At 35.9% G+C, this 24,242-nt stretch overlaps 1 protein-coding gene across 10 annotated transcripts in view; it reads left to right on the top strand.

Annotated features, from left to right (window-relative positions):
* The window catches only part of Fhos (Formin homology 2 domain containing), a 292,809-nt gene that overhangs the window by 238,743 nt on the left and 29,824 nt on the right, over window positions 1-24,242 (top strand). For 9 of the 10 annotated variants that reach the window (XR_014441685.1, XM_083122315.1, XM_083122313.1 and 6 more), the window contains 3 exons: window positions 5,445-5,698; window positions 9,839-9,979; window positions 13,467-14,533. Coding sequence is in view for 9 of the 10 variants with exons in the window: in XM_083122315.1 (XP_082978441.1) it covers window positions 5,445-5,698; window positions 9,839-9,979; window positions 13,467-14,533 (1,462 nt within the window). In the remaining variant the exon portion in view is untranslated. The remainder of the gene's footprint in view (window positions 1-5,444; window positions 5,699-9,838; window positions 9,980-13,466; window positions 14,534-24,242) is intronic. The other variant, XM_083122317.1, reaches the window with a different exon arrangement.

Genomic DNA, 24,242 nt, shown 5'->3' with positions numbered 1-24,242 from the left:
TAGTAAAAATACTTGTAAAGACTTCTATAGTATAAAGCAACAAGTACGGCAATTATGTAGAAATAGTATTCAAGGCATAAATTTATTTAGTAATCATCTAGGGTGAAATGACAACAACCCACAGTACAATGTGTCAGCGATTGCAAAGTACTACAACAGTACCAGGAAGTATGCACTATTTTGAACTTACAGGTTCCGTAAGTTACTTTTTACAAGTAACTGAGTTACAGTCAATCATTAAAAAAGTTACTCAGTTATTGTTACTGGTACTTTGAAAGTAACTGAGTTTCTTTTACAGTTACTGTAACAGTAACGTACTGTTAATGATCATTGATTTGTGTAAACGTTACACAAAATCAATGATCAAGAAGACTTCCATGTTTTACTTATGTTTCTAGTACATAATATGTATTCATATATTTACATTATTACTGCTAATAAATGATGGAAAACACAGTCAACTTTGCTTGAACGATTATAATTAAAAATCATTTGTATGCTGACTACGGTATTTTGAATATGGTGTCATTGATTCCACTTGCACCTATTTCTTCCTCCTCCATTCCAAGTTCAACAATATCCAAAGATCCACTACATCGACAATGACTTTTTCCTAGTTGTACAACAACATTCCAAACGAACGCAGCAGTCTACCAAAAACAATGGAGTTTTCACATACAATTAGAAATGAATTACAGTAAAGCGGATGTTCTAAATTTAGCATGCAACAAAGTATAGCTTCCTTGACAGCAATTCCAAGTAAATCCTTTCACGTAGCATCTGGAGAAGGTACATATTTTATTTTTATAGTCTGGAACAGAATTGTCCAATTTAGCTATTTCCCTACTGCAAAAAGTAATTCTGTTACCGTTGTTAACGTTACAGGTACTTACCTTTAAAAGTAGCTAGTTACAGTTAGAATTCCTAAATAAAAAGTAACTGTTACTTGTAAAAGTAACTAATTACTTCGAAACACTAGTTGTTTAACAGTCAGAGCCAAAATAGTAAGTGCTGATGTGATATGTTTTGTATAACTGTATGGTTTGACTTCTGTGAAGAAGTGGCTTTCGAATTCCAACAGTGAACAGTTATGTAGTAGCATGTGTGTGCGTGACTCAAACTTGTTTGTAGGATTGCTTCAAAAGTCCACGTGAAAATGGCGATGCAGCAATTAAATTCTTGCATCCACTTTGTCTATCAACTTCCCACTACTGGCCAAAAAGTATGCTGTGTCCAGTGGACATTAACAATACAAATGGATGAACATACGTACTTAGTGACAAGTCAAATACTTTAGTGTGTTTGAAATGGTCAAAATATCCATCTAAAATGTGAACGGAACAATTTATAGTACATGAAATTTTGGCAATGCATAAAGTACAATTTTTAAGTACTATCTTAATGGGTCACTTGGAAACTTTCTTCGGGTTGAGATAATCGCAAAGTTATCCATCGCATAAAAATAGTGTCCAGGATTATTTGATAAATACATTTGAAAAATCACAATTATTACTCTTTATTTGTTTGTTCCTCAAGTGCCAGGAGGATCACAAAATATATTTAACTTAAAAATTTTGGAGGGGGCCAGTGCTTCCCTTTGCCCCCGCCAGGTTACGCCTATGCTTAGTGAACATAAATTTTGAATATTGTAACTTGAAACATATTGTACTTCAGGTTTTGTGCTAAATACATAAGCATTTTTAATAAGATTTGCTTTTAATGTCATTTTATGCAAATGATTTTTTTATCACCCTGTCTCTGAACCGCCCATCCCAATTTTTTCATCAGGCATTAGTACACACTCTGAGCTACCTACATATAAAATTGGGGGGAAATTGAAGGGGGGGCATTGCATGAAATTCGCTCTTGAAGTTAGTCATTTATTTTCTAAAAAAAATACATAAAACTATATATAAAAATACATGTTTACTGATGCATTCATCTGAAACGTTATTTAAATGAAAGCTTATACTATTCTGAACAAAAGAAAACAAACCTGAAGTTTCTACGGCAAACCTGAAGGAAGATCTGATCGTTTATAACCTAATGCGTGTCATTCAAAGTGGAGCCGGATGTGGCGTACACGGAGATCTTAAAAAGTGCGTAACTTCTGAACCCCTTGACCAATTTTAAAAAAGTTGTCATTTTTGTAATCAGCATGAAAAGTTCTATAAGCATACCGAATTTCATCAAAATCGGGGATGGTGGGTGACATTTTCACAAAATTCTGGATGATTTGACATGGAATGACCCCTTACTTAAAAAATAACCCTCGTAACTTTAATAATACTGTTAATAACACTAAAAATGATAAACTTGGAAGAAAATACTTTGGAGTCCGCACTACTTAAATTGAGCAATATGAAAAAGCATCAATTCTCAAGTAAGCGCCAATTGTTGCAAGAAAGAGAAACAAGAACATTGAGACTTTCATATGGGGCTCACTCAATACTTTGAAATCTCAAGTTACATTAAGTCAAGCTTCTACGTTGGTTTTGATAATGAGAAGCAGATTTCATGCCACTCAATGTGTATTTTCCTCTTAAAATGAGAGCAACTGCATGCTTCACAATGCTGGAAAACTCAGGAGTAGTTTCATTCTGATGTCGTCAGAGAAACCTTGCCATGCTTGTAAATATAAGGGCTAAAGAAAAAGGGCCTGTTATATGACCAGACCTTCAAGGGTGGGCAAAATATTTCTTGTTGTAGGGTTGTCTTCCAAGAACAGTCGAACGCCACCGAACATATAGTAGGGATTCACACAATTATGCACTGAGTTGGGTTATGTAATACCATTACAGGCAATAGGAAATTTTGCATTAGGATTCAACATGGGGCTCTCATTTCGATGTGCTAAGCTTAGCAAATCTCTTGCGTATTTCTAGCTGTTTCATGCTGTCGCTTGGCTTATTTTGCACAAAAATGTGAATACTCGTGAGCAGTAGCGTACGCAGGATTTCGTCAAGGGGGGGTGTTATTTCTAAAACTTTCTCCAAATTCACATTACCTTTGATTTATTCTACTTTAATTAAATAATAATAATCACAATTAATTAATAATACTTATAATTAATTAATTAGCTGAATTACTACTAATAATACTACTAATACCACTACTACTATTATGTAGTAGAGATCTACATAAATATAACATTTATGAAAACAATAGAAAGAAATTACTTTCTAATCATTCAATTTTTATCAAATCCTGGGAGCATTTTTTTGTTTTTGTTTTTTGTCTGGTCAACGAGGTGAGACATTTTAAGGGTGAAGAAAATCCATAAAACAAGAAAATATATTAAAATAAATTGAAATAATTAAAGTATGGAACTCATCCAAGAAGCTGCGGTGGTCTGGTCGGTAGAGCATCTGACAATCACGCGGGAGATCCGGATTCGATTCCCGAAATTGGTTGGAATTTTTCCGGCTTCTTCCCCGCATAAATGTTCCCGATAATTCACATCTGGATTGTCTCACTGTTCTTACCAACAAAACATTTTCGAATAGTTAAGCTTATTGTCGTTTGAATAATTGTCTAGTCAACAAGGTGAGACATTTTAAAGAGAGACATTCAAACGTGCTGCGGTAAATAATACAATGGAAAGGCAGACTGGTGACTGTATTCTTGTCCGCCTAGCCTTTGTCTATACATTAGCCTCTAACAACGAACCAAGAACTTTCTTTAGTTAATTCTCATTGTTCACACAAAAAAAATACATGTTCGTTGAACACTGGCGTACGTAGAGGCATGGCCGATGGTTAGAGGCACATGCTTTTGGTAAATAAAAAAGCAAAATTTCAGTATAAAAACAGAGTCAATTTCGGGTTCAAAAGCTGTAAATGAAATTAAATTTCGCTGTTATAGCGGTATATAAAATTACATTTTGGTTCTAAAAATGTGAATATAATCGCACTATTACACAAAATAAACATATCCCTACTAATAGCACATTAAATCATTACCAGAATATTAAGTTTATTCCTGTATAGAGGAGTCCATTTTTGCTTTTCAAATATTTACAGCAAAATTAATCAATTTTCCGTGAATTGCATAACACACAGGATACTTCAGACTTCAGAAACTGTCGCGTCGGTATATAAACGGTAAATTTCGTGTTTAAGAGTCTATTTCGCATTTTGCAGTTCATTTCGCATCATTTCGTGACAAAACAGGGTAGGAAAATGCACCTCACACCTTTCAGAAACCTTAAAAATTAACATTGCAATGTGTTATTTCAAATTTCGTTTTCTTTTTGTCAAAAACGAAATATGCATACCTCTACCGGTGATGCTACAGCCCCTACCAAAATTTTGAAAAAATCAGAATTTTCAAATAAAAATCCGTTAAGAACTTTAAAAAATCAAAATGTGTAAATACGAAACCTCTTTTAAAGTGAGTCCCGATTACCATTTTTGTCTTTTAATAGACTGAAAAGCTCCAAAAATACGAAATATTTTATTATGCATCCTGCCCTCCAAAACGAAGCCATGTGTTATCCACATTTACTATTCCGACCCCTCCCCCCCAAAAAAACTGCGTACGCCAGAGTATTGAACATTGTTGCAACTGAAATACAAAACATTTTATTTCTCTTTTAAATCATAGTTACCCTCATATTTCACTTTCAAGAACTTGTGCTTATTTTCAAGGCATCACTCTGAAAGACGCGTGTGCTTGCAATGCTGTGCTTTTCTCCATGCTACATGGAAATAATAATTCAAATTATTATTATTATTATTAGTGGTAGTAGTAGTAGATGTAGTAATAGTAATAGTATTGTCCCAGATCCTTGACTGTGGTAAATTGGCCATTTAAAATTTTTCAACAGCATTTTTCATAATATTTCACAAGCTCAAGGGGGGGGGTTAAACCCTGTAACCCCCCCTTGCGTACGCCACTGCTCGTGAGTTATTCTTTTTACTTGTTCTCTAAAATATTTATAATGCAATATTTTTATTATTTTGCTTTGTCATCACCGCATCTCCCGATGACCGGACACCATGCCTTTGATTGTGGTACAGAGGAAACACCAGGTTGTTGTCCTTTAAAAATATAGTGTGTTAGGTATGTTTGAGGGAACAAGCATACTTACTTATTGCTTCAGCTCATGTATGGCCATGGTATCATAGATATTGTTAGCTTTCAATTATTTAGGAGGACATAATGTGTAATACACATGTAACAAATCATCCCCAAATAAACTCTCCTGTAAACTTTACTGCCTCAATTCACAAGTCTACAAATTGTATGCAGTAGTAATGGATCAAATTGTGATAATAGTGTGGGTTTTGTCTTCTGCATTATGCTGGATGTTCCGAGTCTTAAAAGTTTTGTCATTACATTGTAATTATAATAGTTAAACAATAACAATGTTACTTGTAGATGAATTGCATATAGCCTAAACCTTTGCTTGCTACACTTAACAATTTTCCATTGTTTTACAGGAAAACACTACGAAATAGGAAATCATTTTTGGAATCAGATTCTGCAGAGAGAAGGAAATCTCGCCGTCACTCTACAGGCACATCTCCACTATCAACCTCCATTTTGAACTCTTCAAAACTAATTTCCCCTCTGCTTCAATCAACGTTGATAGATGATGAAGAAACCGAGACATTTAGTTCCCCATCATCACATTCGCCTTCACCAATAGCAGCTGATGTTCCTCAAATGAATGGATCGAATAAAGATAGTAAGCGTAAGTAGTAATGACTTTCGTTTAAAGGCTTTCAGAGAATGTAACACAACTTAATGTGTAATAACAAGAAAATATCAGTAGTAATATTTTGTGCCAACTTTATACAGTTGTTCAGTTCTCATTTCACAAACAAACAAAAAATGTTATGAGGTCATGGCAGTGGAAAAAGTGACGTGATGATATGAACATTAAAAATTTACACCTCTGTGTATGTGTAGATACAGAGTTCTAGTGCGTAACCATGCTCAACAGCCCTCTAAGGGCCAAGGCCTGTCAGAGTGCCTTTTTCATTGGGTGACCCATGGTCAGCACATCAGGTCCCATTGCTGCTGTTTTCTGGCTTTCGAGACCGGAGCCCTCTGCTACTTCTTTTAAGTCCTCATTATTTGGGGCTCCCATTGGGAATCGAACCAAGGATCACTCCCACCAAAGGCAAAAGCGCTAAACATTTAGCTACGCAGGAGTCCCTAATTTAAAAGAAGTATTCTCATATTGTGAATTATGGAAGTTAGATCTGTTCCTAGAATATTTTTATGGGACTGCATTTACTGTTGTTCGCTAGTATGTAGAGTAAACCTAAGGGAAATTTCATGCCAAGGAGACAAGTGCCCTCTGTTGCTGGAGGATTTCACCTATTGAGCTCAGGCTTTGTGCAGCCTGTCATGCCGCTATGGTGTGACACATTATGTTGATTAGCTCATTTCCAAGTAACATGCGTTGTTTGTTGCTTGGTCTGAAATCTCCCTTAGGGAGCTTTCACACCAAAGTGACAAGCAACATGTGCCACTTGAGAATGAATCAATCATTAGCAACTTTTCACACTGCAAAATTGCCACACACTGCATAAGGATGCATTTGATTGGTTTGTCTTCAAGTCACAAATGACACTTTACTTATTGCTTATTGCTAAATACAGTCAAGTCTCAATGGCTAAATTTAAAATTCTAAGGAAAAAGGTCAACGGGAATGACACGCTAAGTCATAAACATCAAACATTAAACTAAACTGTAGCACAAGAGCCACTTGAGGGGCAGGGCCTCACCAGTGGCTATTCGTTGGCTGATGCATGGTGAGTTCAAGGTGCCCCTTCACCTCTATTTTCTGGCTTTCGTGACTGGAGTCTGCTAGTATTGTATTCAAGTAGCTCCCCAATTGTCCTCACGAGGTTGTAGCCCCCACTTGGGATTCAATCCAGCACCATTTTCACCAAAGGTGACTATGCTGTAACTCAGCCATGGCCTCTACTTGAATCCAAATACCTCCTCAATGGTCCCCACTACCAATGAAATCTAAGAGATTTCAAATAACAGCCACTGGATAATTCAGGATATTCAATACGCACATTCTTCTCAAATAATGACCAGGGAAAGCGATCTTTCAAAAATATGGAACAAAATTTACAGTATGATTTAACTGCAGTTCCAAGAAGAAAAAAAATAATTAATACTCCATTAAAAGCAGTCCTGGTGCTGAAAACCCAAAAGTTCTTGCATGGTATTTTCAATTTGCATGTAGGGTGTAATGGGTGACCTCTTCAAAAGACACCCAAATGCCAATCTTTCTTCCACGGAATAACCCTGGACTGCAATTTGCAGACTAGCGAGGCTCTAGCAACTAGTCTCTCTGCCACTATAATCCTCCATGGGGCTCATGTTGTATTGTTCCTATATGTTTGTGATTATCCTTTCATCCTTATCAGCATTCATCCTCATCTTTGCAATTAGCCAAAAGTATCAGAAAATCGAAGTAAAATAAACTAAACCAATCAATCAATTTATGTGCATTTTTATTCAAATCGCTAGCTGATTACCTGGCGTTGCCCGGGTATTTATTTATCCCAATCTTGTATTAGACAGGAAAATAATGAATTATAACTATAGGGTAAAATGTAACTAATTTTAAATGTGATCGTGAATGTCACCAATTAGCTTAGCGACTCCAAAAACTATGGATTCGACACTAATCTAGGTCATTTTTCACCCCCTCTCACCCCCATGCCGATAGGTGATGAACTTGAAGTTGAACCGCATTGGGAGTATCACGAAAACTATGGATTCCACAGTAATATCGGTCGTTTTCGCAACACAGCCTGAATGTTAGACAACCCGAGAAACACTATCATTGTGCGGGATTGCATAGAGGCACTGATGTCTGTTTGTGCGGAATTTAATATCGGTCGGTTTCGAATATTTTTACATTTTCCCACCTCACCCCTAGGGGTGCCAGGAGTGTCTTACCCCCAAAGTATTCTTTCCAGATTGCAAGTTATATGTGTACTAAGTTTGGTTGAAATTGCTCTAGGCGTTCGAGAGTTATGTTGGAACAAACATATATACATACCCACCCACACAATAAAACTTCAAACAAACACTCACCCCTGCTTTTTTTTAACGTAATCGAGCTCTGTATAAAGTTGACACAAATATATAAAACTGTGTATTTTTATTCTTACTTCTGTGTCTTGCCTGAAAGAAAAGGTTTTGTATAACAAACCTGGTTATGTGTATTTTTTAAAGGTACAAGTATTGTGCTCGCTCACAAAAAGGATCGAAAGCATCTATTATTATTTGGTTTGATTTTTTAAAATTTTAATTATGTATGTGTTTCATTGATTGAACAATTAATTCTATACTTGTGGTAGTGTGAAAGCACTTGCTTACTAATTTCAACAAAAAATAGGCATATTTAGTTCACACTCAATGAATTTGACTCCTTTGCGCATATTTTGCACTGGTTGTTAGTCCCATATGCAAATTTTAAAAAAATACAATACATTAATTGTGTATAGTTTTGTAAGTTAGAGAAAACAAGTTTATCGTGTTTTTTTTTTTTTTTTGGTATTTTTTTTATTTTTGAATAAGATAGTATTGAACACTTTTTAAAGAGTGGGGTCGGAAAGACTGAAAATATTTCGCTTCCGGCGGAGAACGTGCCCCAATTTACCGAGTACAGTACGGTGTTGCAATAACGTAAATTCCCCCTTAAGGACAAAGCATGTGGCAACAAGGCAATGTCAGTTCTCATTGAGGCTCGTACCAGCGAGCAGCCTTAACGGTGCATGCTACATTGAAAATTGAAGCACATTGTTATGAAAACCTCATATTTCCAACAACTTTCCTCTCTTTACATTTTTCGCCATCTGCACTAATAACGCAGTTGTCCTATGGTATCAAGACTTTTGAAACACCCTGTACATATACAGATTGTCAAAAATTGAACTATTATTATTTCATGGGCTTAGTCTGACACTATTTTGGATGCTAGCGTTGAGTTCTTGCACTTCCAAAACATGATGAAACAGCTGAAAGGCTTATTTTTAGACTTTTTGCTGCCATATTGGCCAAAATATCTAATATTATTTGATAAAGTTTGTCTTTTTAATTTCTTATTATCATAATACAGTTATAAACTGCAAATTAGGTGAAAATAAGATGTCATGAATGATAAATAACTGCAATAAACTAACAGGTTTCAGGTTTAGAATCTTCGTCATGACCGCCATTTTGAAGATGCCATTACAGACAAACGAGCGCTTAAAAACTTGGGGTCTGGGGCCATTTAGGTTCAGGAATTAATGTAGTATCTGCCCCCAAAAGGGCCAGTCTCCGCTGGAAGTGAAATATTCTTCCATTTTTCCTTGCTTTCCAACCTCACTAAAATACATTTTTGTGTAATTGTATTTTTAATATTTTTCAGTTTGCAGCTATTACCATGACATATTTTTTCTGTACTTTTAAGTATTTTTGATAGTTTTATATGAGGTGTGATAACATACAGTTTGAATTTTTTTTTTGTCTAAGGTAACTTGGATCATTGAAACTGTTATGCAGTAGTTTATGTGTCACAGAAATGGTTAATATTATCACATTTTTTAGTATAGCCTTTGAAATCTCTAACTTCAAAATTAACAGTTTTTAACATTGTATTATGGGACTAAAGTTTGCCAGCATAATCCTCAAAGGAAATAAGACTAACAGACTCTAAAACTGTTATGATATTTATTTGCATTGTGAAAAATATTTTTTTTCATGTAATTTAATATACTTAACATTAACGAAGCAGTAGGTGTGGTAATGAGGTTTCTGTATGCTTTAACCCTATGTGGTTTCCTCTAACTTGACCTTATTTCCTCAATGCCAGTGGGAGATGTAGATGTGACGCCTGCTCTTCGTCGAAGGAGAGAGCGGGCTGAACGGCAACGTAGTTTTATCCGCGAACAGCAGGAAACAACTGCTTCAAGAAAGGCCTTACTGGCAAATTCGGAAGATAGAATCAATGAGAGTAAGTAATACATGTCTGTTGTGAACTGAGGAGTAAGTGTTTTTATTTTTTGGACTTTACAGTTTCTGTCTGCTGTATAATACAAGAACTGTCATTAGCAATTATTCCGTGTGTTTCTTTGACACACAGAGCATCTCCATCATATTCCGTTCCACTGCATTTCCTCCTTTTCTATTTGGGTCTCTATTTACCTCCACAGTCTAAGGTGTCAGGTTTTGGGCTCTGGCTGTGGAATGCTGGTTCGAGTCTCCTGGGGGAAGCATAACAACTTGTTTCCTGAGATTTCGGCCAGTGTAATGGATCGGTGGCGGAAACGTACAACAATGAATTGGGGGTTCATTGTGCAGACCACACTTCACCTCGTAACTGTTTGGATGATCTCACACTGCTGCTGAGGCATGTGGAAGTGAGGGCAGTAGTCAGGGCAAGAAAATGTACCTCCACAACCCCTACTCACTGTACAGGATATAGCTGGACTCATCTTTCCTTTCCTCGTTGTAATGTTCTTTCCAATGGTATAGTGGATACTCCTTCACCTTGTAATCCAATGGTCAATCTCCAGTGGAGGCTCGTGAGAAAGCGGTTCGGTCCCTAGTTTAAACTGTAGATCCAGTTCCAATTAGCCTCTTTCAGCATGAAGTGGACTTAAACTTTGGCTCGTTGTAACAGAAGTTCCTTTTTTCCATATTGGTTTCCTGTTATTGATTTTAAAGGGGTGCTGCCTCAATAGTCCTCAGGTCGGTGGCTTCTAAAATGTAGGTGGTGTTCTCAAACCATGTTTTTACTCAATTTCAGCTTGACAACTTGATTCCTGCATTCGACTTTCTTCCTCTTGTTCCATGCTTCTACTCTGTAGGTTACTGCATTTTTTTTGCATTTTATAGGTACATACTCTTCTCTCAGACAAGTTCTTTTGGATTTTTCTTCTAAGATTCCATATTATCATTGGTTCTTCACATATAACTTCCTATGTATTGTGCTTTCCCACGTATTTTCACTTCCTTCTATCACATATAGGTAGTCAGGAATTTCTTGTGTGGGGGGGAAGGAGGGCTTTGCATCAGGACATTGATATAAAATTGAGAAGTAAAATTATTGCTCAAAGTTAGAGGAGTGCAGGGGGTAGGGGGTATTCTCAGGTAGGAAAGTTTACATAAATCATCATCCCACTGCCTCTTTGCCATCATGCTAAACACAATCCTTCCAGCTAATTTCAAGGCTTGAGCAAAATCCCTCACCTTATTAATTTCCACTTTAAGCACTAAGAATAATAGTATTATCATTAATAACTATTACAATTGTTATTACATCCTCATAAATACTATTAAACTGTGAATGTGTGGCACAAGTGGCATTTAAAGGTTTCATTCACTTCTTCAGATCTTAAACCACAAATGTACTGAAATGCATTCTTTTGTAATCTCTATTTGCCTTCATTAAATATCTTTACAAGTTAGGGGGAAATTTTAATCATCAAGTTCACAGAGAAATCTAATTTTTGGGATACTCTCTTCTGGATCCATTTTTATTTTGGATTTAGTTGTAGAGTATGAAAACATTAAGTTCCAAATAGTTTCTACATGTTATAAACTGCTTTTTCAATTAAGCAATATTTTATTTCAGTTATTTGTTAGAAGGCTAATTAACTGAAATTTATTTATTTTCTTGGTTAGCTCTGTTATCTTAATCGAACCTATCGCATCCTTTCAATTGTTGTGTTAACTTACATCATCACTGTTATGTGCATTGTCCTTTATGTGAAATTTTATATATGTTATAATGTTGCATTTTGTAATTTTTCGTATTGTATGTTCTTTCCCACAACAAGGTTAATTGTATTGGTGAGGATGAATGGCAAATTGATGAAATAATGAAGGAATAAACACAATGGAGAGTGTTAGGCCAGTTGCACACCGGATTCGAAGTGACACGACACGAGTAGTCACAAAGTGACATGACAGAATGCAACACAATGAGTCACAAAGTGATGCAACGAGTGACAAAGCAACACGGCGAGTGATTTTGTTAGTTAGCTAAAATCTGATGGCAGATTTTGCCCATGTACGCAACAGGTCTAGGCCTGTCTTTTATAATTTGGGAAGCAGGTTAACAATACATGATAACAGTTTACATGCAGAATTAATGTATAATTTTATATGTTGTGTATAGTCAGTTTTTAATATTTCAAAATGCATCTTAAAATATGACTTAATATCTCCATAAAGATACAAAAGGTAGTAGCATCTTGCTTTGTCCTTTAATTAAACCTAAATCATAGGTCAAATAACAATACATGAGCTATTTAGCTTATTTCCTAAGGGCAACATTAACCCGGTCATCCAGATTTTCTGTTTCAGCAATCTCCTGTGTCAGAATATAATCACGTTTAATTTGCAATTAAATAAATATATCACCGCCATGATACTGTCTCCCAGTGCAGAAATTTTGGCATGAAGTTTCCGGTCTGTAACTAGATGTCTGTGGCCGAATTGAATGGATTCATGCATGCACAGATCGTTATGTCACAAGCTGCTCCTTGCGATACCAAATTCCCAGACATTCACAAACTGTCGCAACGTGACTCAAGGTGACAAGTCAAATGTTTCGTCCAGTGTGTGGCTGCCCATAAGAGCCCCATGTTAAACCTTCTCAGAGTCTGATCTGGTGTGCGGCTGGCCTTACTCTACAGTGATGGTTTTACTGCTTCTCTTCATTAATAATAAAAACTCTTTTATCCCAAATATGAACTTTTATGTGGTATTTTGGTGTATACTAAACATGACTGGACCCCCAGCTGGCTCCTGTGTCAGAGTGCTTATCACAGCATGCTACAATGCCAGGGGTCCTGGGTTCGAATCCTGGCCTGGGCATGGGTGTTATTTCTGAGGGTCCCTTCATCAATTTCATGATATCGTCATCACTCATCCTCATCTTTATGATTATCCAAAAGTGGGAGAAAAGCAAAGAAAAATAAAGCAAATCAATTCCAATGCCCTATTGTGTTTTGTTTATTCTGCCATCACTGTTTCCCAGGATTCAAACCTAGGATGTTGGCTTCACAGCATTCCAGGTATCATCTGATGAGTATTCTATTTGTCTAATGCAAGAAAAAATATCATATAATCTTCTCCTAATTGTTTCTGGTTTGTGATATTGTCTCTGATAGACTTCACAATTGACCTTGTTTTAAATAATTTGGAAATTATCCTTAAGTCATTCTTTTATTGTTCTTTGTATGACTGATATATTATTTTACAGTAAAGTTATTTCATATTACAAGAAATGTACATTTGTTCCAGCCAAACTTGTATAATAATAATAATAAAAATGCAATTTGTAAGTCCAAAACATTTCCAAGGGATTTTCTATAGTTTATCACTGTCATTTTGTTATACTTTTTAGTGTTGGCATATAAATATTTGTGTATGGTTTGGAATATTGTTAATATGTACTATTAATATAAGTAAAAGTTCTATTATTTTTCCAGGTAACCTGAAAACTTCCAAATCTCAGTCACAATTGAACACAGCACGGCAAAATTGGATAAACAATGGCTCGTATGGTTGTGAAGATGATGCTGAAAAATCCAACAAAATTCAGTTGAACCGTGTGTCTAGCCGCAAAGATTTCACCCCACTAATTAACGCAGTAAACAAACTAGACTCCGAAAATGAGACTAGCGTAGGAAAAATTGAAAATGGACTAGTGAAAAAGCCTTTAGTGTGGCCTAACGAAAATGGCGAGCAAAAGTGTGAGAATGTCAGCGAGAGGATAGCATCACTTCAGAAAGAGCAGGAGAGAGACGTTCCCGAGAGAAAGATGCTGCAGCTGAAGCGAGAAAGCACGGTGAAGGACCTCACTCAGAAACTGGCAAGTCAAAACATCATCCATAGCCCCGTCGAGGATAAGCTCATAAGGATAGGTGACATGTGCGGCGTAGTGTCGAAAGCAAAACAAGAGCTCGCAAGGTCAAAATCTCGAGTTGATCTCAAGCCTTCGGAAGTTGCTAAAGTTGGTGTGGAGCAGAAGAAATCCGAGAACGAACTACATTGGGAAGAACTAGTGAATTCCTTGGAGAGACCCCTAACGCTCTGTGATCTTGATTTTACGGACTTGAAAAGCGAAGATGAAATTGACATTCTTTCCCCATGCATGGCTACAAATGGTGGGCCACCACCCCCACCTCCGCTAGTACCGATCGCACCGGCCATGCCGAGGATTGGACCACCACCTCCCCCTCCTGTAAATAAATTTGGTGGTAGTGGACCACCAATGCCTCCTTCAAATTTTTCTAGTCCTCCTGTGTTTGGTGTGAATTTGAAACATAGGAACTCGCTAACAAACAGTAACCCCGATAGTGACGAGTCACAAAAAAGCATAAAGAAGACAAAGAAGACAGTAAAGCTTTTTTGGAAGGAAGTTAGAGATGATCCTATCATATTAGCCAAACTCAAAAAGACTGGTATGATTTGGGATGAATTGCAGACTGTTCCTGTCGACACTCAAAAGTTGGAGCACTTGTTCGAGTCTAGAGCTAAGGATATAATCAGTAAGGTATGTGAATATTTCAAGTGATTCCTACATGATTATAATGCTACATAACAAGGTTGATTATGAAGTCCCAAGTAATTTTATTTAAAAATTTTCATTAAATGCATTTGCATAATTTAAAGTATTTTATTTGATTTATTTATTCCTTTTTATGAAAATAAATTGTGTAGACCTGTTAGATCCTTAAACTTTTCTCAGCAACAACATTTTTTTCGTAAACATGTTTTGTTTTGTACAATCAGGCTTATATATTCTAAATTCTTACTTTACACGTGCTAAGAATTCATATAGAATTCCATCAAATCTTCATGCCAGCTATATTCACTGTAGTCTATGTATTTGCAGTACTCACATCAAGTTAATACATTTGAGAGGCACTTTGTGTCCATAATGTAGTTCTAGTCCTTGAAATTCTTATATTGTAGTTATGTTCTGTCATTTTTTTTCTAAGCTCTCTGTGTTAATCATGTCGATGAAGGTGAATCATAATTTGATGCATAACTTAGCAGCCTAACTTGTTTGGTTTGAAATAAATGTGATTAAGTCTCCAACTCCAAATGGAAAATGTTTCCAGTAGTGTTATAGTCAATGCAGTCTATGCCGACCTCTGTGGCAGAATGATTAGCACAGCATATTATGATGCCAGGAGTCCGTTGGAACCCCAGTCTGGGCATTCTTTCTAAGCATCTCTTCAATTTCATTATATCATCACTGTAACTAAGCTATAAAAAAGGGCCCATCTCATTTTAGTCACGCTCAATCTCAACTGCATAAAGCAGGATCTACTGTATACAGAGTGCCAATGAAAGTAAGCTGTTGTCCCAGTCCATTCTTCTAGGAAATTATTTTTACGAATTCAAACCAGAACTTAGATCTTTTCAATTTTATTTTTAACAATGCCAGAATATGGAATTCTAATAGACAACTAGTTAATATTTCCCTTTCCTTTTCTATCAAATTCAAATAAATTTATATCCTACAACTTAGTTGATTAATAATTGGGGGACAATACGTGAGTAGTGCCTGCGGCCATATGACCGAGAATTATAGATTAGGTTCCTCTATACTGAAACTAATAATAATCTAATTATCAATTGAAAATAACAAACCTAATATTGAACAAATAAATAAATATCTAACTAAAGAATTAAAAGGAACCCCAATCTACTTACACCCCCCCCCCTCGCATATCCGCACTCACCATTCACGTGTACAGTAAGAGTCACTCCACTCTTTCCCCCTTAACGGATGCCTGCCGACTGAGCAGGCTTGATTCTTCCTCATGGCTCTGAGCATGCTAGCCAATCAAAATGAGGCAAGACGTCATTCAATGATACCAACTCACTTTGTGGATTATATCATTCATTCTCATTGTCGTGATTAGCCAAAGTGGCAGAAATGCAATGTAAAATAACCCAATTCTATTCTGCAGACACAAACATTTTCAGAACTATTTTTACAAACTAATGTTTACTGTAGTTACCTAGCAGATACTATGTTTGATAATAGTCCCTCCCATAGCACCATAGCATAATGGTAGTATGTAACTACAGCACCAGGGATAGTAGATTCGAATTACAAGTAAGGGATGGCCTTCCACATAGTACACCCAATTGTCAACCTCACTTCCACGTAGTACACCCTGAAATGCTTTTGCAGACTAACGAGACTTTGGCGACTGGCCCAATGCCCAGTATAATTCTGTGTGTTGTCCTGTTTTTTGTCCTTAAGTGTGCTAAGTGCCCCTTTACAGCCTCAGCTTTTAAACTAAGTCAGAATATTTTAAGATTTTAGTTATGCGACGTTACAGTTATGTTATTTGTTATGGCAAGGGGCTGGATCCCATACAACATGACAGGTTCAAAATAGCCTAAGTGCTGACGCACCCAAAATTTTGATTTCAAATTCAAATTTCAAGTAAGGCAAGAATGTTTTACTGTGTTTATTTCTCCATCTATATCATTAACTCATTATTCATCCTTATCACTGCAATTAACCTAGAAAGTTAAAAAGTGACATAAAATACAATATACAATATAATATAGTTTTAATTTTACTTAGGACTTCATAATTACATTATGTTCCCTTAAATGTATTTTTATTGTGATTACCTATGTCAAATCATTGCATTCTTTTCTAATTTAATAACATGGGTCATTTTAATTGGGCACACTTGCAATAATTAAATTAACTGCAGACTCACATATGATAATTTTTTAACTATTGCTTTATTAACATGGGAATAAGTGCATCTATCCTAATTTGTCACATTATATTTTAAGTAATATATATCTGTCACAGCTTTACTAAATTCACTTAGCTTCACTCAATTATTTGTTGCTAGAAGTGGTTAGAAGTAATATGCATGAATGTATAGGTTTTTAAAAAAATCTGTAATTTTTTTTCATACTATTAAGTTTTTAAGAACTTTTTTCGACATTTTTTTTAAAAATGAAAAAGAAATATTTTTTACTTTGTGTTTTAAAATTAAATATAAACAAATTTTGCACCTACTTTTTTCATATCAATCAATTTTATATTGAGTAATTTTAATAAGATTGAAAGTAAAATAAACATACTGTATTAATGCTTTCATATTACTAGGCATTGCATAAAGTGCTTATATCAGTGTTTCAACACGTAGCATAAGAACAAATGTGAAAATATACTAGTAACTTTTTTTTATTACTGTTTGAATATTTATTTCACACTGTTTTTCACCATTATATCCAGATGCATTGTTTTAAATTTTTCTTTAATGTTAGAGGTTTTATGCTATATAACATGTCTTCCCCTTGGCTGGAGGAGGTCATAAAATTAAGATACCTGACAGATCATGATTAGTGTTTTCACTTAGTTGTCGTAGGATTGTTTCCTGATGAGAATACCAAAACATTTAGCTTTGAACCAACATTTTGAGGACAAGTGGGGAGATACTTGAAGAAATTGTAGCAGCCCAGAAATTAAAACAAGCCACACTGGAACTTAACACATCATGCAATGCAAAAGCTTAGCAAGCTTTGGCTCATAATGATTTGATACACAATAATGGAAGAGGAAAACTTAATTGTATGCATACATATTAGTGAGAACATTCAACAAAATTGTCAATACAATTAAATATGTAATACCTTATTATGAGGGCAAAATGTGGGTCAACTTGCTACATTCATGTTTGCGATAAGGATGGTCAAATCCAGATAAAATTTTATCCACATTTCAAATATCAAGATTTCAGATATTCTGATATCCAGATATATGGATTATATTGTATGTATATCCAAATTATCCAATATCTGGATATTCAGATTATCCTAATTATCTGCATATCCAAATTATCCAGATATATGGATTATCCAAAATGTCCGGATATCCGGTGTATGCATTATCAGGACAGTTTTATCATTTTACAGGCTATCCACATATTTTTTTGTTTGTCATGTTCATATTTCACAAATCCTTCATCAAGTCTGCACTCCTACTATTCAGATTATCTGGATAAATATTTGGACATTTGGATTTTCCAGGTATTTAGATATCCAGATTATCCATTGTATCCAAGATGGATATTGGATAATTTGAAATCGGATTTTGTGGCCAAGGTAGTGAGTGTACTGATAACTCTAAATTTTCTCATTTAGACTTAAAGCTCATATTTTTGCACCAATCAGAACTGTCTTTGGACTTAATATTCAGTCTCTTGTACTGAGCTTGTTTTTGATAAGTCCCCTAAAATAGAAGTTACTTCACTTATTTATTAATGTTTTTAAGAAGATGCGAACATTGCTGAGTCAGACACTTTTAATAACAATCCATCATTATCCCATATCAGTATTGTACAATGCATCCAAGTGCCTGGGACAGACCAAAATTAAACTTCTGAAACTTATCTTGTATACAACTGCATCAAGTTTGAGTAGGCATTCTTGAGTGTAGCAGCACATGACTAAGAATGAGACAGCCCTTCTCATTTTGAGTCAAGGCTGACAACAAGAGAGGCATTTTCAAATTGAAACATGACTGAGAACAAGACATTTTCAACATGAGACAACACAAAACTGAGAATGAGACAAAGATGGGATCAAGAATGAGACACAGTTTCTCATTCACGAGACAAGATGAGACTGCCATGCATCAACTCATCTAGCCTTGATACCATATCGTGAATTACTACTTTGCAGGCCTTGGATCTCCATGATGACTATTGTACATCTAATTTTATTGTATAAGGAATGTGTGTTTCAAGTGCATTAGAAACAGATTAAAAACCTATATCATGCACAATTATTTGTGGCACAAGCATAAATTACACTTGCAGCTAAGGCACTTTTCAAAATATTCCTGAATCAAGATTGAATGCAAAAGCTGCTTCAATTTTACTATTTCTCTCCAGTACCATTGCTAAACCAAAATCACAATTGCACAACAATGAAATGAACTTACGGTTTACAATTTTCTACAAAACTGTAGAGTTTAGTAAAGCACATCAGATTTTCCAAAATGTATCATATTAAATGAAATGTATTGTTTTTCTTTGCATGCATTACTTTCAAAAGGAGAGGAAGGTAAGAACAGAAATACATCTTTATATTTTCATTTCTTTGTTTCTTCTGTTATTTTTAAATTGTTTAAGAGCATAGATAAATTCAAGAAATAAGAATGGCTGCAACAGGAGATATAGGGTCCAGTAGAGTGGTGGAATGGATAAAACACTCGAAAATCTGCAAACAAAAATTTGTCATTGATTTAACAGTAGAATTGGGTCATAACTATGATAGCAATTACTGAACAATAGTACCATATACAGCAGATATTACACAGTAGGCAGACGGAGACAAAAAATAAGGTTTGTACATAAACCTAAACTTGTAGAATTATGTACATTGGTTCTTTTAAGCTAGAGAGCTGAACGAATGAGAACCAGTGGCATCACTAGAGAGTTTAGTTTAGGCTGGCGTGAGAGTGGACACAAAATTTGTAGGTTGGTTCTGCTTCAGGAGTAATGGTCGGTCGGTCGGTCGGTCGGTCGGTCTCTCTCTCTCTCTCTCTCTCTCTCTCTCTCTCTCTCTCTCTCTCTCTCTCTCTCTCTCTCTCTCTCTCTCTCTCTCTCTCTCTCTCTCTCTCTCTCTCTCTCTCTCTCTCTCTCTCTCTCTCTCTCTCTCTCTCTCTCTCTCTCTCTCTCTCTCTCTCTCTCTCTCTCTCTCTCTCTCTCTCTCTCTCTCTCTCTCTCTCTCTCTCTCTCTCTGTTTTCCCTTTCAGCATTTTTGTTACTCTTTCTCTCTCCTTTTGCATCTGTTTCTTTCTTGTTCTGCCAGACCCTGTGGCCAAGTGGTTAGCACATCGTGCTGGGCCGCCAAGGGTCCCGGGTTCGAATCCTGCTCGGGCTTGGTTGTTTGTGAATGTCCATTCATCATTTCATCGCTCATCTCCATCTTCGCAAATTAGCCAAGAGACACAAAACGCGAAGTAAAATAAACTAAATCAATCAATCAAATCTTTCTTGTTCTCTTTTACTCTCAATCATTCTGTTTCTGTTCTCTCCAATTCTATTTTTTCCTCATTCTCTTTGTTTACATCATTCCTTCCATCTTTTTTCTCTCTCATTTCTCTTTTGTGAATTCACTCTCCATGCAAATTTATGTCCACTATAAGAGATTAACAGTCATATTAAAAAGCTAATGGCATTTTTGGAAAATTTCTTGGGACCGTTTTGGGGGGGGGGGTGGCTATACCCTACCTTTGCCCTCCTGTTACTGATGTCCCTGAGGGGAACAAATCACACTCAAAATCTTATGATGCCAAGAACAGCAGTACATCACTACCACAAGATACATAATCAAAAACAGAACAAGTTCAATGTGGTGGTATTCCCCCTCCCCTCTTTTTGAGAACCGCTGCTAAAATCTGTGGTGGAGAGGTTATTGCAGCAAAATTTAAAAAAATAGATATCCTAAGCATGCTTTTGTGAAGCTTAAGTATTTGGGACTTTGTGTGTCCTTTCATTTTGTTACTACTGTACATCATCATTGCCATGGCATTTCTGGAAATGTGACCTAGTCATAATTTCAAGTACCAAAAATTTTCATCATAGTTTGTTCATTTTCTCATTCTTTCTCTTTCAGCCTCTACTTCTATTACTTTGTATCTGTCTATCCCTTCCTCTCTCCTCAAATATGCTAGCACTTGACGTATTGGAATCAATGTTTACTCTTCATCAATTTCCATCTGTGGGACATCTAACCATCATGCAAGGACCAGGGTTTGATCCCTGTGGGGAAATTTTTCCATTATCGCTGCATTAGTGGGTCTGCAATTCATCCATTCTCTCATCAACGACACCTTGATGTCAAAACACGATACTGTCACATCGCCTGCATTACAGTAGAGTGATAATGTATGGATCCTTACCTCGAGTACTCAACTGGAAATTCCTAGCTGGGCTGGGGAAATGCTTGGTGGAGTTTGGGGAATGGGGGTTGAGGGCAATGCTTGCATGGAGCAACATGGAGACAGTGCAGTAGGTGGGGGATGCTTTGTGAAAATTTTCCATCCCCCTGCATTCCCTCCACTTCGAGCACTGCTTACCTCCATACACCACAGTACAATGCATGCATAATTCATTCTCACCATTGAAATTGACCTTTAAAAGGCAGGAAAGCCATGTGTAATAAGAAAACTAAGATTTAATTTGCTGTCATAGGCATCAGAAATGGAGAAGCCACAAGTTCTCTTCCTTCCAGAATTATATATGATACACCCATATGTAGGAAGAATGTGTGATATTGGTGTTTTATACACCATTAATTCAGAGGTAACAATACCCATGTTAAATGACTCTCGTTGCTTTCATATATGTATGTAAAGAATAAAGATAACGAGAGTGTTGTAACGATCACCTCACTTCCTCCTTGCCCAAGCATCCATACCTTTACTCTCTCTCTGGATGCAGGATAGGCAATGATACAAAATAAAATAGGCTAAATGAATCATTATCTCTATTCAGTGGGCATCAAATGTACTTTAAAAATACTTTTTACCTTTAGTTTATATTCAGAATTAATTTTCGTTCTTCCATTTACATCAAGACTTTGTGCTGTATTGAAAGTAGCATCATGTTGTGCTTGACTACTAGAATCTTAATATTTTATTTTAGTAACCTTGCATTTGGATATAATTATGGGTGCATTCGGTGGCTTTTACATATTTTTGTTCGATACTTTTTTATTTTTGGTGCTTTTCATAGGCTTTTAATGGTTGCTGCTTCAATGTTATAATACTTTAGGTTACCAGGATTATAAGCAAATTGAAAAATTTTCAACTATTTCAAAGACATTATGATCCATCACATAGTGTTTGTTTGATGTTTTGATACATGAACAATGAGGTAACATACTTTGATGCTCATAGCAGATCATAAGAAATGTCAGCTTTCCCACTGACCTGGAAATGTTGAAAAACTTGTGGAAATTGACCTGTGACTAAAAGAAAGTCATGGAAAATTGGCTCAATGCTGTGAAAAATTTGATTACATTATTATAAGTTTCAATTAAAGAAAACTGGAATTGAGATATTCTGGTTTAGAAAACCAGTGTTTATGCAGGGTGTCTCAAAAGTAATAGCCCAAACTGACACAGGTGAAAGTACATGATAATTGAAAGAAAAGTGTCTCAGTAAACATGGGTCTGCAAACGAGCAGTTTTCGAGATAATCACAAATGTGTGATTACAAGCTGCTACCGACTTTCTTGTTTGTAAACGTCGTCCTAGTTGGTAAAATACTAATAATGTGTGGGTACAATTCATCACTGACTTCAGTGTTTGTAAACATCGTCCTAGTTGGTAAAATGTACTCTTCGTTGCTGTAAGGTTCCATTTTCACTACGCAGTCCAGCACAACTGACATGACTCCCACAGAACGATTGAACTGTGTACTCATTGTATCCATACATCACCACCTCTCGGAAATGTTCTGTTTTGTAAACAAAGAGCAAACCTTGGACCGCGCAAGGAGTAAAGCACTCTGTGTTTACAAAATGCAATCAATGATGGCTTGTAACCACACATTCGCACACATTATAATTATTTTACCAACTAGGACGATGTTTACAAACAATGAAGTCAGTGGCGGCTTGTAATCACACATTCGCGATTATCTCGAAAACAGCTCATTTGCAGACTTTACTGAGACTTTTTTGCTTCTATTTCATGTACTTTCACCTGTGTCAGTTTGGGCTATTACTTATGAGACACCCTGTACATTCTGGTCTAAAAAACTGAAACCAGCAGCAATGCTACTTGATGCGCTGACGTAACCTCTTGAAAAGCTGCTTGACAGCCTTGGCCCTCAAAATGCCGTTGTGCCAGGAAGTTTGTTTTAGTACAGACTTGATATATTGACTTATGCTACATGAAATAACTGATTTATAATCGTCTATGAAAAGCACGTTCTTTTATGCACATATTTGCCATTTTTGCTTCTTCAAATAGTATCATTCATTTTTGTATGAGCACTTTATGCTTTGCAGTAGTTTTCCATAATTGGTGTAACTTGCTATGTTATCTACTATTTTAACTGTACTACATTTATTGTTAATTTGACAGGCTTTTGATACTTATCTTTGCTGCTTATTAATGTTTATTTCTTCCCCCCAAATCTTATTGGCAACACCATTGGCATGCCGTATCTGTAGGAGGTAAGTACGTATGAGAATTACACTGTAGGCTTGGGTTCTGTTTGTGTAGATGTATGCTGCTTGCGGGGGAATGTAGTTGATCTGTGTAGAATTCTGCTCATATGCTTTCTGTGAATGTGAATTGTATGTGAAATTTATGTTATTTTATAGTATATTTTTGTACAGTGTGTTCCATGGTTATTGGACTTTTTTAAAAAATAAAACAATTCATGATCAGTTGTGTGCATAATGACTATGAATGATTAGGTGCAACCAGAGGTAATTTTAAAATGTGGTTGTTGTTATAACTCCCAGAAAGTTGAAAAGTTACACAAAAATTGTATCTTGACCAGAGATTGTTATAATACCACTGAGCAACCAAACCCTTTGTACCTGGAATGGACATTATTCGGAGGTATATGGTGGAACCTCAAGTTTACTTTTTTGAGGAGACCATGGCTGTATGTATAATGTGGGAAAGTGTACAATTCAGGAACATAAAATCGGGATTGCACTGTATTTTGATATACAAACTTACACAGAGTTACAATAATTGTGGGGAGGCTAGTATTTTATAGTTCTTTCCTTCTTTGAAAACATTAATTTTATTATTTAAACAAAACATGGGTTCTTTTCCTTCAAATAAAGAATGGCTATAGCTGCCTAGAGGTGAGATGCAACCCTGCACACAGATTTGGTGACTGAGCATGTTAACTTTAGATCTTGCCATTGAAGTTTACAGGTTTGAGTCCAAGCCTGGACGTTAGTCCCTTCATCAATTCCGTCTAATCATTACTCATCCTCATCATTCACTCATCTTTTAATTAAAATAGACTCAATTGAAAGGACTGTTGCCTACAGTATAATTTATTCAAGAAGGCAATATTCGAACATAATAAACAATTAACTGTGAAAGATCGTATCTGTCACACAACATTGAGTACATCTAATTACTCCTAAAGAAAGTAAGTCATAAAAAGATCACCAACTAAGTGTTAAAAATATTAAATCCTACCACCACCACATGGTTTGTAATGTTCA

Source organism: Lepisma saccharinum, chromosome 5 (assembly GCF_977018435.1).
Source record: "Lepisma saccharinum chromosome 5, izLepSacc3.1, whole genome shotgun sequence".
In the NCBI taxonomy this organism is placed as follows: domain Eukaryota; kingdom Metazoa; phylum Arthropoda; class Insecta; order Zygentoma; family Lepismatidae; genus Lepisma; species Lepisma saccharinum.
The sequence above is the reverse complement of the archived record's forward strand: the minus strand, read 5'-3'. Positions and strand labels throughout refer to the sequence as shown.